This window comes from Pteropus vampyrus, unplaced genomic scaffold, assembly GCF_000151845.1.
Source record: "Pteropus vampyrus isolate Shadow unplaced genomic scaffold, Pvam_2.0 Scaffold115, whole genome shotgun sequence".
Classification (NCBI taxonomy): Eukaryota; Metazoa; Chordata; class Mammalia; order Chiroptera; family Pteropodidae; genus Pteropus; species Pteropus vampyrus.
This window is the reverse complement of record NW_011888896.1, coordinates 3864507-3880634: the sequence shown is the minus strand read 5'-3', so window position 1 is coordinate 3880634 and position 16128 is coordinate 3864507. Positions and strand designations below refer to the sequence as shown.

At 31.7% G+C, this 16128-nt stretch overlaps 1 protein-coding gene across 2 annotated transcripts in view; it reads right to left on the bottom strand.

Annotated features, from left to right (window-relative positions):
- The window catches only part of ANKRD13C (ankyrin repeat domain 13C), a 70914-nt gene that overhangs the window by 11695 nt on the left and 43091 nt on the right, over positions 1-16128 (bottom strand). For both annotated transcript variants that reach the window (XM_011365707.2, XM_023533899.1), the window contains 4 exons: positions 13158-13224; positions 8734-8878; positions 3842-3973; positions 1221-1382 (listed from right to left, as the gene is read on the bottom strand). In XM_011365707.2, coding sequence (XP_011364009.1) covers positions 1221-1382; positions 3842-3973; positions 8734-8878; positions 13158-13224 — 506 coding nt within the window. The remainder of the gene's footprint in view (positions 1-1220; positions 1383-3841; positions 3974-8733; positions 8879-13157; positions 13225-16128) is intronic.

Here is a 16128-nt window from a genome sequence, read left to right as displayed (position 1 = left end):
ATCTTCTGTATTTATTTAACCAAATTATGGCTGATTCACGCAATACATGAGCTTTCTAAACATTAAGATATTTAAACATTAAATTATGGCACATTAAAATATGGCACACATGGTATTACCATGAATTAGTTGGAAACTGGCATAATAGTCTGAAAATCTGTCTATCCCTAAAACATAATCTGGCACAATATCACAGGGGAGAGACTAAACATTCAAAGAATTTAAGCCTCCTCATGGAAGCTTTTAATCTTTTTTGCAACTGTGATTTACATTTTACACCACCACCCAGCACTCAGACATATGCATATTTACATAACACATACACCCTGAAACTATTGTTTCATAAAGTAATAATGATCCATACTGTGTGTGACGTGCTCTGGTTTTTCTCTATTACCTAATTATTTAGAATCTATTTTTTTTTAAAAAAAAAAAAAAAGGTGGTCACAGCTCACTAAATTGATTTCATAAGCTAGTAAGGGGTCACTCTCCTGCAATTTGAAAACACCGCTTTAAAATTTAGTAAATGTTAACATTTGGGGAATCTTCATGAAGGATATCCAGAAAGTCTTTGTACTATTGTAGAACTTTTTGTAACTCTAAAATTGTTAAAATTGCGATCTTGCTCCACAGAAAGTCATCAGTTTGGCTCAAATAAGTTCATTAAATAAATAAACAAACTAAATAAGTAAATTTGTCAAAATAAAAAATAAATTTAAGAACTCGTCCAATTCATCTTATTAAGGAATAAGACTGTAGAGGCAGTTAACATTTTCATATACCTTTGTATTTCCTAATCCCCCCATCTCCATTTCCCTACAGTCGCATAATTCTTTGCATATAGTATGCTTTCATTAAACACATGCCTAATAAATATTTATGGGAAGGTATAGGCTAGAAATGACTCATAAAGTAAGTGGACCTTTAGCTGAGGTGATTTCGAAAGCAGCAGATGATTTCAGAATACATGCAAAGGGACATGTATTAAAAATTAACATTGGTTTTCATGCTTATAAAATGATTTAATCTATTTGTTAGCAAAGACTCAAAGACCAAGAATAGAACAGCTTCACAAAAAAATCACCAAAGGCTATATCAAAGAAAAACAAAAGGTGTATATAGTAAATAAAATTTGAGTGTACTTATATAAACTCACTGGATGACAGGAATGAACTCTGCCCCTTCTTTAGAACCTTATAAATTAGAAGTGCAAATTATACCTCAAAATTCTGTTCCATTATGTTTCCACCTTTACTCAAACTCTCCATAATGGCCTTATTTCGAAGAATATCTTCTTCACTGAGATGTTCTCTTCTTTTTCTTGATTCTAAAACAAGTCCATTCACCAGATAAAAATCTGCCAAAAAGTTTCCTACTCTTTCCTAAAACAAAATTAAATATTTCAAAATAATAGGAAATTAAAGTTGCCTTAGATTAAAAGTTTTAAAGTAATATACATATGCATGTTTTCACATAAACATGTAACATTAAGATGAAAACAAATATCCCTTTGGTATTTGAAATTATCAAATTATCTTATGCTATTAAGTTAAAAAAATATATGAAATTACACATTTCAAATTTGTAAAGAAAAATTTAAAACACACAAGATGTATGGAAGTTAATCTGCAAATGAATTAAATCTAAATAAAAATACCACATAGTATTCCTTTAGAATCTACTCCCAACTAGCATAAAGCTATCTGAAAACTTTACTTAGCTGACAAATATCAGAGTAACAAGGAGGGGTCAGGGATAATTACTGTTCCCATTTTATAGATAGAAAAGAAAGTGGAATAAAAAGAAATAGTCCAAGTCACATAGAAATCTCTAGTACAACTAGAATTAATTACCTGCTCCAATATTCTATTCTATAACAGGATCAAACTTCAAGTTACAATTGCTTGCTGCTTTCAACAAAGAGAGAATGACAGAGTAGTCTTGCTCTCCAATACAATTAAGTGTTTGCATTATGGATTGGAGACAGGAAAATTCAAGAGGTATAAAGGACATCAAAAAAAGAGTTATGGTTTCCTTTCAATGAAGTTGTCCTTCAACATTAACCTTTATCTTTTCAGACTCACAGGTGATCGGAGTCTGAAATACCTTACTTCAAAAATATGACCAATAAATTAACTGAAAACAAGATTCCCATTTCTACCTGCGTGCAAATCACTTGGTCTCCATCTTACTGATATTTTCTGGCATTTGAATCTATATGTTTAGAGTTATTTTCACGTCCACCCTGCTTTCGGTGGCCTCCTTACCAGCCACCAGAAAGCAAAGCACTTTGCACTTGTTTTTACCTACAAAATGGGAACCATAGCATTACTGACTCCCTCCTTACCTGTCAAAGTTTTAAGAAGATCACCTAGATGCTGTTCAAGAGATTTGAGCTGCTTAGCAGTAGCACTAGATGAATAGCAGCTTCAATTTTTATCTTCTCTTGAAATGATCCTTCTAATGCTGTCCAGAAGAACAGAGTACAAACAAATAACACTTCAAGTCAACAAATGGATTGCAGTGTAGGATCTCACAACTGGGAATCCTTTAATGCTATTTGTTGCCAAATAGGCTTAGAGAGAAAAGCTGATGAGCCTAGATCTCATAGTGAGGAGTTTTCTGTGGTTGGGAAATACTAGGGTGATAATTATCAGTTTTTGAAATCTTATAATGAAAAAGCATTTACTAAAAGTAAATCATTATAACAATAAAAATTTTAAGTGTATATTCCCTATAATCCAGCCATTCTATTTCTTGTTATCTACAACAGATGCTGCAAAAGAACGTAAAATGATAAACGCAACATCATTTATAATGGCAGAGAACTGGACATAAATGTGTGTCCATTCATCTAAATGTCCAAAAATAAGAGTCTGGATAAATTACAATATATTCATACTATGGAATATTGTGCCATTGTTGAAAAGAATGAAGTAGCACTGCTAATAAGAAAAAGCTTCTAAGGCATACTAAAAACAGTTGCAAAATAGATATAACACTTTATAAACAAATATCAATAACTAAAGTTACATATTACTATGGATACATATGAAAGAAATTTTGTTTCTTAGAGATCCCTGACTAATACAGGCTGCTTTTGTTTTTCCAATGAGAATATATTCATTTCTACTGTGTGAAATAAAAGAAAAACTAATTTTAAAACCAGTAAATCCTGGCCCTTACCTGATGTGGTTACTCATTCTTGACTTTAAAATTTTATAAAATGCTTTTTTTGTATGTCTAAAATTTTTTTGAATATATTTTGAACAGATGTATAATCTCTGGCTGTCAGATGAAATGGTAATTATATAAAAAATTTACAATTCACTAAGTGGAAACCTCCACCAAGATTTAAGTTAATGACAGTCTTGTATAAATGTAAGCATATTTAATTTTAGTCACATATATGGAATAGTGAGAAACAGATACTGGATAAGTAAACAGTTTAGAAGTCTAAAAGTAGAAAGAAAAAGGTCCAAAGAAATGAATTCAAAAGTGTATCCTTCTTTGTGATCTTCCTGAGGAATAAAGCATTGGAAATGTAATGGAACCATGTAAAGACACTGTTCCTTGTAAAATAATAACAAGGCAGCTGAAAACAAGGATCTTTCCCAACACAGAATTCAAATGAGCTAAATGTTCTCTCCTGGCTTCTGCAATAATATTTTCCAACTTTATAACCAACCATTATAATCACCTATCTGGATTCAAGGAAGAAAGAAAAAACTATTTGAAGACAATTCAGTAAGCTACTTGTTCTTACATTTCCATCACATTATTATAGCAATAATAAATACTAAACAATTTTTAAAGTTTAAAAATCTAGATCTGCACATACTGTTTTATCTTCCCGAAAAAGCCATCCTGTTTGGGCACGTGTGAAAGAAATTGATTTAGTTGATAAAGTTGCAGAGTAAATATCACTACTCATTAAAATGTCAACCTCTTCTTCTGTTTCCATCTCTGATTCCTGGGGTGGGAGCAAAAATTAAATATAAGAATCTAGGTTTTCAAAGGTTATTACTATGACATATGAAAATAACAAAATGTTATGAATTTCAAAAAACAAAAAGAACAGATTCTAAAAAATGTGGTGTTATACTTATTTTAAAAACAATTACAGAACTTTAAACTACATACATCTAAAGAAGTCAGAATTATGACAAATTATGAATATATTAATAGTACTCTTACACTGTTACAGATACGCTATGGAAACGATACTAGATTACGCTATGGAAACTATACTAGATTACCCACTGCAGAAACAAAGAGTACGTAGAGCAAATTAAAAGATTACTTAAAGAATTAAATTGACAGGTCTGAGACAAAATGCCCATATGAAGGTTTTGTTTTCTTTAAGTATAGATGAATCTTGCTTTAGTTCTTTTTTAATCCAAATACCCACCACTATCATTTGAGCCTTTCTTTGCATATTCTCCAGGGCTGGCATATAATAATTGATCAATAATTATTTTTTAAATGAGAAAAAAAAAAAAGGTTTGTGTTTGCTTCAGGGACAGAAGACTAAGTGATCAGGTAGAGAAGTGTAAGTGAATAGGTGTAAGAAGAGGTTCTATTCTTTAACAGGACAAAAGTGATTCTCTGACATTTAGGACCACAGTGTCTAAAGAGAAAAAAATAGGGGAGGAAAAAAAAGACAGAATCTAGAGATTTGTCTGGGAATGAGAACTGTCCACAGGGCTTATAATGGCTTGAGTATCATCTATTCCCCATACTTTCTGATTTCTACATTCCTAAGAGGCCCATTTTCTATTCTTCACCACCAAACTTCACCCAGATATAGTCCATTTCTTAATCTATCAGACTTTGGGAAACAAACAAACAAACAAACAAATGGTAATATCTTGAGACTCAGAAAGCACCATTTCCTTCACCCTTACAAGCAAGGAATGGAAAATCTTGACATTAATGCTAAGGTGAAAATGTAGTCCTGGTAACCCAAACTAATTCTGAACACAATTTTCTAAAGAAAAATTTGGGCTGGCACAGATTGTACAGAACTATTAGACAATATACTTCAAATATATTACAAATCAATTAGGATTTTATATAGTAGCTTGGGAAGGACACTACATATAATGCTATATATGAAGAAATTTGCCTTAAGTTTCAAACCTATTTTCAAATAAACTTTTGGAACAGAACTCTTCTACAAATCATAGACGAACCATCTCCTAACTGCATGAATGAAAAAGACCTGTTGTTAATTATATCCATTCAACAAATATTCATTGAATAGTTATTATTTATGCATATTAGAATAAACAAGTATTCCCTTCCTTGCCTTGAGGATTACTACTCAAAATCTAGTTTTTTCATAATTTTTTAGGCATAGAATATACACACATATACCCTAAATATCAATCCTTTAACATCAGCTAATACAATACTAGACTTAATCTCTGGCTTCTCTCTCAGGACCATATTTTCAATTTATCCATTGCCTAGTTAGCTATTCTGTTATCATTTAATATGCAAGAAATTAAATTATTTAATGTATGAGAGTCCAGAATAAAGGTTGGTAAATTATGGCCAAGAGGTCAAATCCAGGCCACCATCTGTTTTCCTAAGTTTTACTGTAATATAGTTATAATCATTTTGTACATATTATCTATGGCTGCTTTTATGCTTTTAATAATAGCAGAATTGAGTAGTTGTCACAGAGACCATATGGCCTGCAAATATATGTATGTATCAAGATATTTACTATCTCTACTTTTACAGAAAGAGTTCACAAAACTCTAACCTAGGATGTACTGATGTTGTATTAGGTACCAAAGAATGTAACTAAAAGAACTCCATACCCTTGAGGAGTATGTTTATATGATTTCCTCTAGGAAATAGGCTTATAAATCATCAGCCTATGGGATTTCCTCTAGAAAATCATATAAACAAATAAAGCAGTAGAAGCTCCATGGTACTAGATTTAGTGGAAGCATAATGAAAATAATAGTCACCTGGCAGGGGAGGAAGTGACACTAAGCAGGTGCCCTACAGGTGTGAGGGTGCAAGAATAGCATTCCAGGAAGTGAAAACAATGTGAACAAAAGACTGAAGAGCTAAGTAGCCTGGCACATCTGAAAAATTGCAAAGAACTTAGTATTAGGGTATCTAAGATAGCAAGTTAAGTAAAAGGCTGGAAAAGTATGCAAAAGCCAGGTCACAGAAGGAACCATGTCACGCTAAAAAATTTGGGTTTCACTCTTTAAGCAACAAAGAACTTTTAAAATGTCTTCAATTAAGGCAGGTTTCATAAATTTGTTTTCAATGTTCAATCTATCTCCAATTGTGATAATTAAGAAACAGGTAAGAAGGAGTCCAGGAAGATCATTTATGAGACTTGAGATAGTACAGTTGAAAGAAATGAATATATAAATTATGGCATTAACAATATGAATATAAAAAGAATACTTATAAGACATTAGAGAGACAGAAATGACCACACATGTTCTCTAGTTAGGAACATGGAGTACAAGAAAAGACATCAAAAATAACTCCCAGTTTTCTGGCTGAAGAGCGAATGATGTCATTCACCAAAAGAAAATGAGAGGAAGGGAAGATTTGGAGGGAAAATAATGAGTTTAGTTTTAGACAAGCTAAATTTTGAAGTGAGACATACATGATACCTACTAGGCATTTAAATAGGTCTCCATTCAGAAGATCTATCTGGGATACAAATATATGCTTATAAATCATCAGCCTATGGGATGTAGTTAGAGTTGTGAGAACAGAAGAGATTATTCTGCAAGTTTATAAAAATGAGAACCACATCAGGGGGGTCTATCAATATTCAAGGAGTGAGTAGAGAAAAAGGAACAGGCAAAGGAAATAAGGAGGAAAGAGGGGAAAAGAACAATTGACCAAAGTCAACAAATAACAAGGAAATGAAAATCTTAAGAACTGAATTATCAACAATAGCAAATACTTCAGAGAAGTCTAATAAAGAGAGGGTTGAAACACGTACACTGATTTTAGCAATGGACTCAAAATGAATGTTATCCAAAACTCCAAACCTATTTCCTTTTCCAAATGCCCCATTTCCATCAGGGCACCACCTTCATTCTGCTCTTCAAGACAGAATCACTATACACACTCTTATATCTTTCCAATTCTTAATTTGCTGCACTCAACTTATTAGCAAGTCCTCTTATTTCATTCTTGGAAATATAAATCATAATTCCTCTCTTAATTATTCACTATACCATCCTAGTCAAGATCTTCATCCCGTCTCAACTGTAAAATTAAAAACTTCTCACATAAATCTTCTGCCTCCAATCTTTTCCTTTTCTAATTCGTCTTACATACTAGCTATGATCTTGGAGATGTCATTTAATATCCATAACCCTCAATTTTCTCATCTGTAAAATGGAAATAATAAAACTATTTACTTTGACAGGTTATTTTAAGGATTTAATGAGAAGCACTATAAAGTACTTATAGTTCCAATATGCTGGCAATTAGTGCTCAATATATAATAGTAATTAAAATATACTATTAATACAGTAATACTATTCATACCAGCTAGCATTGTCTAGCATTTATTGGGTTCTTGATAAATGTTTAAGAAAAGGAGAGAGGGAAAGAGGGAAAATGAAAGAAATACAAAAGCTTAATTCACTTAAATTACTTTTGGATCATTTCAATATCTTGTTTAAGAATCTACAACTCTCTGTTGCCAACTACAGCAGATCCTAAGATCTGATTGCAGTGCTGATTTCTCTTATTGAATATGGTAACATGGTTTCAAAGCCTTCCATAAACCATGTTACCATATTCAATAAGAGAAATCAGCACTGCAATCAGATCTCTTTTCTGTTTCCCAAAAAGACCATTATTATTCCCACTTCTCTAATTTTACTCACCTGTGGGCTCCACAAGGAATACCTTTTCTTCTCTTCCAATCTAAATTTCCACTGCTCAGTGACAGGACACTATTTTTCAATAGTACATGTACAAGGTAACTAAGGTCTCGCTAATGGACATAGAAGGATGTTCTAATCTAAGAGATGTTGAAGAAGTCGCCACAAGATGTGGTGAATGACAATATGGGGAAATGAACTGGTGAAAAGTAAAAAAAAAAATAAAAAGCAACAGTGGCAATATGCTGACTTACAAAACGTTTGTAGGGCTATCAATGAATAGAGATACTGGAAAAACTGTCTTTGGTTTACAGCAGGGAAACGGGGCATTCATGTTGGTTGTGGAGGCAATACCAACATGAATTTATGTTGTGGCGGAAGGTAGATAATTTTGTACTCAAAGAAGGAAAAGATAGACTAAAGAAAGGAAGTCAAAGAATGAGGAAAAGTAAGAGTACAGACAGCCGAAAGAGGTGTCCAAATTAAGGAAATAGAAATGGTCAGAGACATTTTAAGGTAGCAAGATAATAAATGGTGAAAGGGCCAACACAGGTTCAACAAATGAGAACTACAAATAAGAACAAAGGAAGATAGAGTTCATTTAACTAGGAGATCATTAATGAATTGTGAGCAAAAAAAAAAAAAAAAAAGCTCAATGGATTGATCAAGATGGAGACCAGATAATATATATATTTTTAAAGTTAATAGTAAGGAAGTGAAATCTTTAGGATTGAACCATCTCAATTATACCTTATGCCTTTTAAAACAACTACTCCGAGATCTGGTTGCATACAAAGACATTCTCCAAAAACCATTTAGAGTAATACTTATAAGACAACATGCTCACCTCATGGTGTATTCGCTGATAAACTTTTTGTTCATTGTCTAATACTACAAAAGATTCAGAGGGTGCCGCATCCCCATTGAAAATGAAGCTTAAATCCCCCCGTTGGCACTTCATGTCAGTAAAGTCTATGAGAGTAGTGTCAAGCCTGTGAAAGATGGGTAGATGAGAAATTCTGACAAATAAAGTTTCAAAAATATTCCACAGTAATTAAACAAGCTTTGTTTCTTCTAAACTGACACCAAGATGCTAATACCATATATTGAAGTCAAATTTAGAGATAAAAGCTAATTTAAAATATCTTATTTAAAAAAAACACTGAAGGAATATTTCAATATATTCCATTTTACCCTATTTCAATCCAGAAAGAAAAAGACTGTTTCCCCATTGCATTTTCCTAAATGCATCTTTTTTCCCTACCATTTTCCTTATTGTAGCTACTCCATAAAAGTTACTTCAACTGGGAAAGGCAGAAAAAGAAAGCAAACCTGTCTAACATTTTTTGATTCTTTTAAACCCATGTTGCTAGCTCAGTGGAGCATATAAGAAGGGTAAAGCAATGGATGTACCACACTCTTGAATCAAGGACTATGTGTCCAGTCTTGGCCTTTTGATCTATACCTATGTCTTATGCCTAACCGTCTGTTACCAAAACTTGCTTTACTCTTCCACTTGATAACCCATTTAACTTACTTCAAATTCCTGGCCTTTCTGTTTGATTTCCTAGATTCAGATTAGGATTCTCTTTTCCAACATCTGCACAGCCTGAAAATCTTATCGACTGTTCTTGTGTCAAAAGTTCACAGATTCACACACTTCTGTGTTTATTGTGCTCTCTGGTAATCAAGACTTATCATGGTCTAGCCCAATGAGTTGGTCTCAAATAAATTCCTCAAATCACTTGCTGACATTAAAGAGAATATTGTAATGGAAAAGTTCACAAGTTCTCTGAAGTGCTTCAATCTTGCACATGGCTTTGTAAAAGATTACATCAGGATCTCTCTGATTGGCTGCTCAAAACATAGTCCTTAATGTGAGAAATGGGTTGACACATCTGTTAAGAGATGCTGATTATATCCAGGGAAACTCCTTTAAGTCCCTGTGAGAGATCCGCCCTGGCTACCGAGTTTCTAAGGCACTATTAGAATTCACTACTTCATCAGTTTTTCCATTTTCATCCCAGATAAAGCAAAATGAATGGGTATTCTTGGCTTCCCTACACAGAAAAAGCTGAGAAATGAAACATATCTCACATGCTGCACCAAAAGAATAACTCAGGTTACATCAGCAAAACTAGTAATTTTTAAAAAGTGAAAGTAATATTAATAATTTTACCAGGACAATAGGGATAAACCAGAGTAAATAGGGAAGATGGTTACCCTATGTATAAGGGGCTGTTTTCTGAGCCATATAAAACATACACATCTCTCAGAATAAAATCAGAAAGTGCTAAAAAAAAAAAAAGCAAGTCATCAACTCCTGTAGGGGTGAACCCTGTCTGCTGCTTTATAGCTGAATTCTAGCTGCTAGTTCACTTCCAGTGGCCTGTGACTGTACTGCTATTGCCTGTACTATTAACATGTCCTGTTATTGCTTATAAATGTGGCATCAGAGAAAATAATGCTAATAAGAGTGGCTAATCTCCCATCTCTATAAGATATGGGCTACTGATAGCGTCAAAAAGAAACAGACCATTTTATATAAGTGGCCTACTTGGACTCTAAGCTTCTACACTCCACATAAAAAAAGAAATGGGCCAGAGCAGTCTTCTGCCTCCATTCCCTTCTTGTCCATCCTGGATGAGAGTGGTAGTGGGCTACAAGGGGTAAGGGTAGAAACAGTGAGAAAAGATATTCAGAGAGAGACAAAGAAAGAGACAAAGACAGACTGACATGATGACATTTAAGTTCCTAGATCTAGCCACACCTAAAATAAGTCATAGTCGATTTTTATTTCATCTGTGTTTTTATACTTTGCAACTGAAATAAGACTATCTAATACATCTTCTGCAATATCCCTGACACAACAGACTTCCTGGTAAATATCACACATGTCGCATAATGATAAAATTTATCATGATGATATTTTAATGTATTAACTAATCCTTGGCTTTAAGCTTGTGTACCCTAATATTTTAAATTTTTTGCCATGTAATGAGCCATGAAGAACAAAAAAATTATTTGAATAAATGCAAAGATTTGAATAGAAAATATTTTTTTGAGATAAAAATTGAAAAATGCCAAATAACACTGAGAAAGGAAATAGAGCTTTCTCTTGACATAGGAAAAACCTGAAATGAGGCAAAGTTTGCAATGATCATTTCAGTCAATGGTTATAGATCACCTCATAATTGTTAGTAGTAAAAATGTTTATGTTAGTATTTCTAACAAAGGTGCTCATACTTTCCAATTTCTATTTAAGAAATAATTTCTCTTTGATACCAGAGAAAATATTTTACATGATCAGATTAGTGTCATGGGTAGATACAACTAAACTTTAAAAATTTCTTTGAACATATTTTAAACCCAGTTTCATTTGAAGTGATACTTTTTAAAAAACTAATCTTAATCATATGGTTGTCATGAGACCAAAGTAAACTTTAAAGATTTCTTTGCACGTAGTTTAAAATTCAGCTTCATTTGAAGTGGTTTTAAAAAATGGATCGTCTCATGATATTTAAATTAGAAAGTTTTTATTTAATGTTAACAGATTTAAGTCAATTCTTGTTATCTTGAAAAATCTTTACCAAACATCCTAAGATCCACCTTCTCCATTAATGTGGTAAAATTCATTTGATAATGAGAGCTTTATAACCAACCTATCACATTTTTGCTTCACCCTTAGCTGCTGGTAAGCCCTAGGTTTGAGTGTCGTGCTAAATTATAGTAGCTTCTCCTTAATCTACACTTTCTGACACAACGATTCTCCATTAGGCTTTTATTCTCATGTCTCTTTTAAACATTTTATGATTTTACTTATTATCTATACTTATTATAAAATATTCATCAAATTATTTACTTCTAAAAGTCATATATAAACGTAAAACAATTCTTTAAGAAAGTTACTTTCTTCCTATTTCTAAAAGTCAAACAAAACTAAAACTAACCTTTTTTTTAAAGTAGCACATGGAAGATAATACTAGTTTCCCAAATTATCTATTACCTTTGGCAAGCACCTAATTAAATATTTTTAAATTGATGAATAATTTTTTGATGAACCCATACTATATTGCTAACAATGGGCTGCTGAATTAAAATCTATATGTTAGAAAATCCTTTCCTAGTTTCTCTAGTATACTTTCTGTATCTTTCAAGGTTTCTATAATGTCCATGAATTTTATGTACATGACCACTTTCATATTTAGAAACATCTGAGGTTATTTTTTAACAGCAAAAACCAAGAAACTTCTACCTTAATGAAATTCTATTCCTTGAGAATAATTATCCTAGAACTTACTTTCAACTAAAGGTTAACTCTTCACTAGAATTCAATATATTATATAATGAATTTCATAAAGAGTTGATTTTTAAAAATTTCTGCCTTCTCATATGGTGAAAACTAACAGGAAGTCAGAAGTCCTGGCTCAGCGATTAATTTGCAATATGCTCTTATAAAAATCACTTCATCTCTCTGAACTTTCTCATCTATAAAATGAATAGTTTACATGAGATAATCTCTCAGGACATCCAGTTCTAGACCTTTACATATCCAAATTTATATTCTGGAGATGCATAAAGATATAGACATAGAATATTTTATATGTAATTTATAAATATATTAGTATATATAAAAGTTGGCATATTTACTAGCATTATATATAGCTTATATATATCTTAATTTAAATATATTTATAAATAGCTTTAAGTAAGATAAAGCTAAAGATATAAGGAATGATAAAGTAAATTCTAAAATGAGTAAAATAAATAGGTTTCCCATCAGATCTAAACATCAATCTTAGTTTTAAAAGAAAATGGAAGAAAATTAAAATTAGCCTTAAAGAGTTCAATAGAATAGATAAAGAATTAAACTGATGAATGGATAGATACATGGATGAGTAAATAGGGGAGGGAAAGGTATAAGAGGGATAGAGAAAAAAGGACAAGAGTTAGGTCTTCTGATATGTTCCTTATTCCTTAAAAAGCCAGGATCAGGGAGATGATCACTTAAATCTTTTTAGTATTACACCATAATCTTCACTCTGTCTTCTAGATAGTCCGTAGTTGAATAACACCTCTGTTTTAGTCAAGATTTTATGCTTTTGGTTCCTTATCGGTAGTATGTCTCAAATGAGATAAAATATTGTAAATATATCACAGCATGTTTAAGTTATAAAATACTATATCCAAATGTAAGCTATTACTACAGAAAGAAAAGCTTCCTCTAAATCACAATTTTCTGTTACTCAGAAAAAAATCAAATCACCTTACCTGATATTGATACCTTGCTTGTATATTTTACATGCGTCAGAAGGCAGAATTCGGGAAAGTAAAGGCACTGTATTTTGAAAAATAAAAGGTAAAAATTAACCACCTAAAGTTCTGAGACATGAATTTTTTTTTTTATTTAGAAGAAGAGTAATGTAAACATTCTAATTCACCAAAATTGTAATAATTTCCTTTAAAATAGTATATTTCCACTTAAAAATAATATATAAAGCAATTTGAGCAACTTCAATTACCTACTATTTAATTGTATTTGCTGTATAGCTCACTGAGCCCCCACATCCTACCTTCTACTCACCCACCCACCAACATACATAAGAATAGCAGAGTTGCTATGATGTTACTCTTGGGTACATATTGCAAGATATTACTACAGATAAGAAAGCAATGCCCTACAGTAACTAAACCTCCTGAATGGATAACTAGATAGACCTGAATCCTATCTGATCCTTTAAATATAACGTGATTAAATAGTAGAAAGTAATGTGTATTTCTTTAAAGAGACATTTTAAAAGCTAAATAATCTGAGTTTGAATCCCAAATATGTGGCCGTGGTTACTTAAGTTCACTGCACCTCAGTTTCAAAATCTATAAAATGGAATCATACTATTCACCTATAGATTTCTACATTCCAGTGTTCCTCACATTCATATCACAAACTACATTTTCAAAAATTTGTTATTACTTATTATCTGCTATATTTTGCGGAAATATGAGTTATTCTAGGGATGAATAAATCTGCATAACAGGTTGTAATAAACAACACATACAAAAAAACTGTGAAGCTCAATATTCTTAAAATTAAGATCCTATTACATGTATATGTAAGTGTGTGTGTGTAAGATGTATTACAAGTATATTTTTAAAAATTCAGTGTTTTAAAAATGGGTGATAAATCAACCTGGGTTAGAAAGAAACAAAGACTTTAGAGAAAATTAAAGACTAATTTTTTAGTTAACTTCTTTAAAAGCATCAATACTTTCTCTTTAACATTAAAGATACACTTAACATATCAATGTCTTTTTAAAATCGTGAGGTTATTTAATCCAAAATAATTTCCAGTAATGAAGATAGTTTTCTAGACATTTTATTGTACAAAAATAAGAAAAGTTTACTGCTCAGAGAGAACGGATTGTCAACTAAGAGTTACCCTAGTCAAAGAATATAAAAAATCATTTTCTGATAAAATTTTTCCTTATATGAAACAACAGAAGTTGAGAAGAGCAATTAATAGGATAAATTTATGTAAATGACCAAAGCTCTTCTTTCGTGCTCATTAACTGAGATCCAGATTTCCTGTCCTCAAGTAATGATGTAACATTAAAAAGATAATTAGAATAAGATAGCACTCTAAGTTAATTTATTACATCTTTTGAAGTAGTATGGTAACCTGCAAAGACAGAAGAATTTAGAATCATATCCCAATACTCACTTATCAAAAACATCAGAAAAGGATGAAGGGAATGCACAGAGAAAATAAGAAGCTTAGAAGTAATTTTACATAAACACATATTTTCAAAAATTATTTCATAAATAAATCCCAAGAAAATAATCTAATGCAGCTAATAAGAAAGCCACTTAAAAATAAAGCAAGGAGAATGGTGGAATATATTTGTAGTGACTGGAAATTTTTTTGAAGAGTATTTTAAAATGTTAAATGTTTATGTAAAATATAAAACAGGATATAAAAAAAGAAGTTTAAGGATTTAGGGTATTAAAAAAAAAAAAACTAAGGAAAACAGGAAAGAAGGGATATTATCAAGCAAAAAAAATTTCCGGTATTAATGCATTCCAAAAATAGAGCAATTTGCAACTCCCAATTCTGTAATGACTTTTTCCTTTCTCAGGTAAATTGAACAATTAAGCTCTCTATATCATAATTTATTTCAGCATAATCTGAGAGTCTAACACAGCATTCTGAAGGTAGCATAATTCACTGAACTGAAAAATGAAAAGTGTCTCTAAATTTAAATTTCGGTTTTGCTATCACTTTCTCCCTGATTTTTTTTTAAACTATTTTTTTTATTTATTTTTATTTTTTTATTTTTTAGGCGAGGCAACCCTTGGTTGACCTCACAGATTGCAAGGACCTTGTCAGTTTACAATATCTTATTTTTTCTTAGGCCTACAGCATCTGGTCTTCCTAGGTAGTCTCCCATCCAAGTATTAGCCAGGCCTGACCCTGCCCTGCTTAGCTTTCAAGATCAGGCTTGTTCAGGGTAGCATGGCTGTAGACACTTTCTCCCAGATTATAATTAGCATTTCCAAGCCTAATGTTTTCCATCTATAATATGCAAATAACAATCCCTAACAAAGGACAGATATTCTGTAGATTATGAAATAAAGAAATATTAAAAAACTATTCGTTTTTCTGTTGAAACATGCTATATGCACAATTCTAAACTTGAAGTAGTGATCACAATGCTATAAATTATTTAACATTTTACAAAACATAAAGGGCTTCCTTCAAAAGCATGATTTTATTTCATTCACACCAAAACAAAAATTTGCAATAGATGGGACAGTTATTATTATCCCCACTTTAACCAAGTCTATTTTCAGCCAAACACTGAATATAAAAGTATGAGAAACAGTAGAGTGTGCATGCTCCACTACCTCTAAATTACACTTAACACTGGATCTCATTATTTCTTAGCTTCCCATTATTTCTGGGTTGCCTTTTTTTTTTTTTAATATTAGGGGTTTTGACAAGGAGAAGAAACATGCCCAAACTCAAGAATAAAGATTGATAAATCTAATAATAGAGATTATCTGGTGATTTTTAATACAAAGTATCTAAGCCAAATCTAGCTAATGAGTTTTAGTTTTCAGAATTACATATGACATCTAACCATCAGATGCTAGTTTTGACATAAAATCCTTTATCAGCAATAAAACAGGTGCTGATTTTTTGCGTCAAAGTCAAGTTCTCAAAGAAGTAATATTTTCAGCAAGT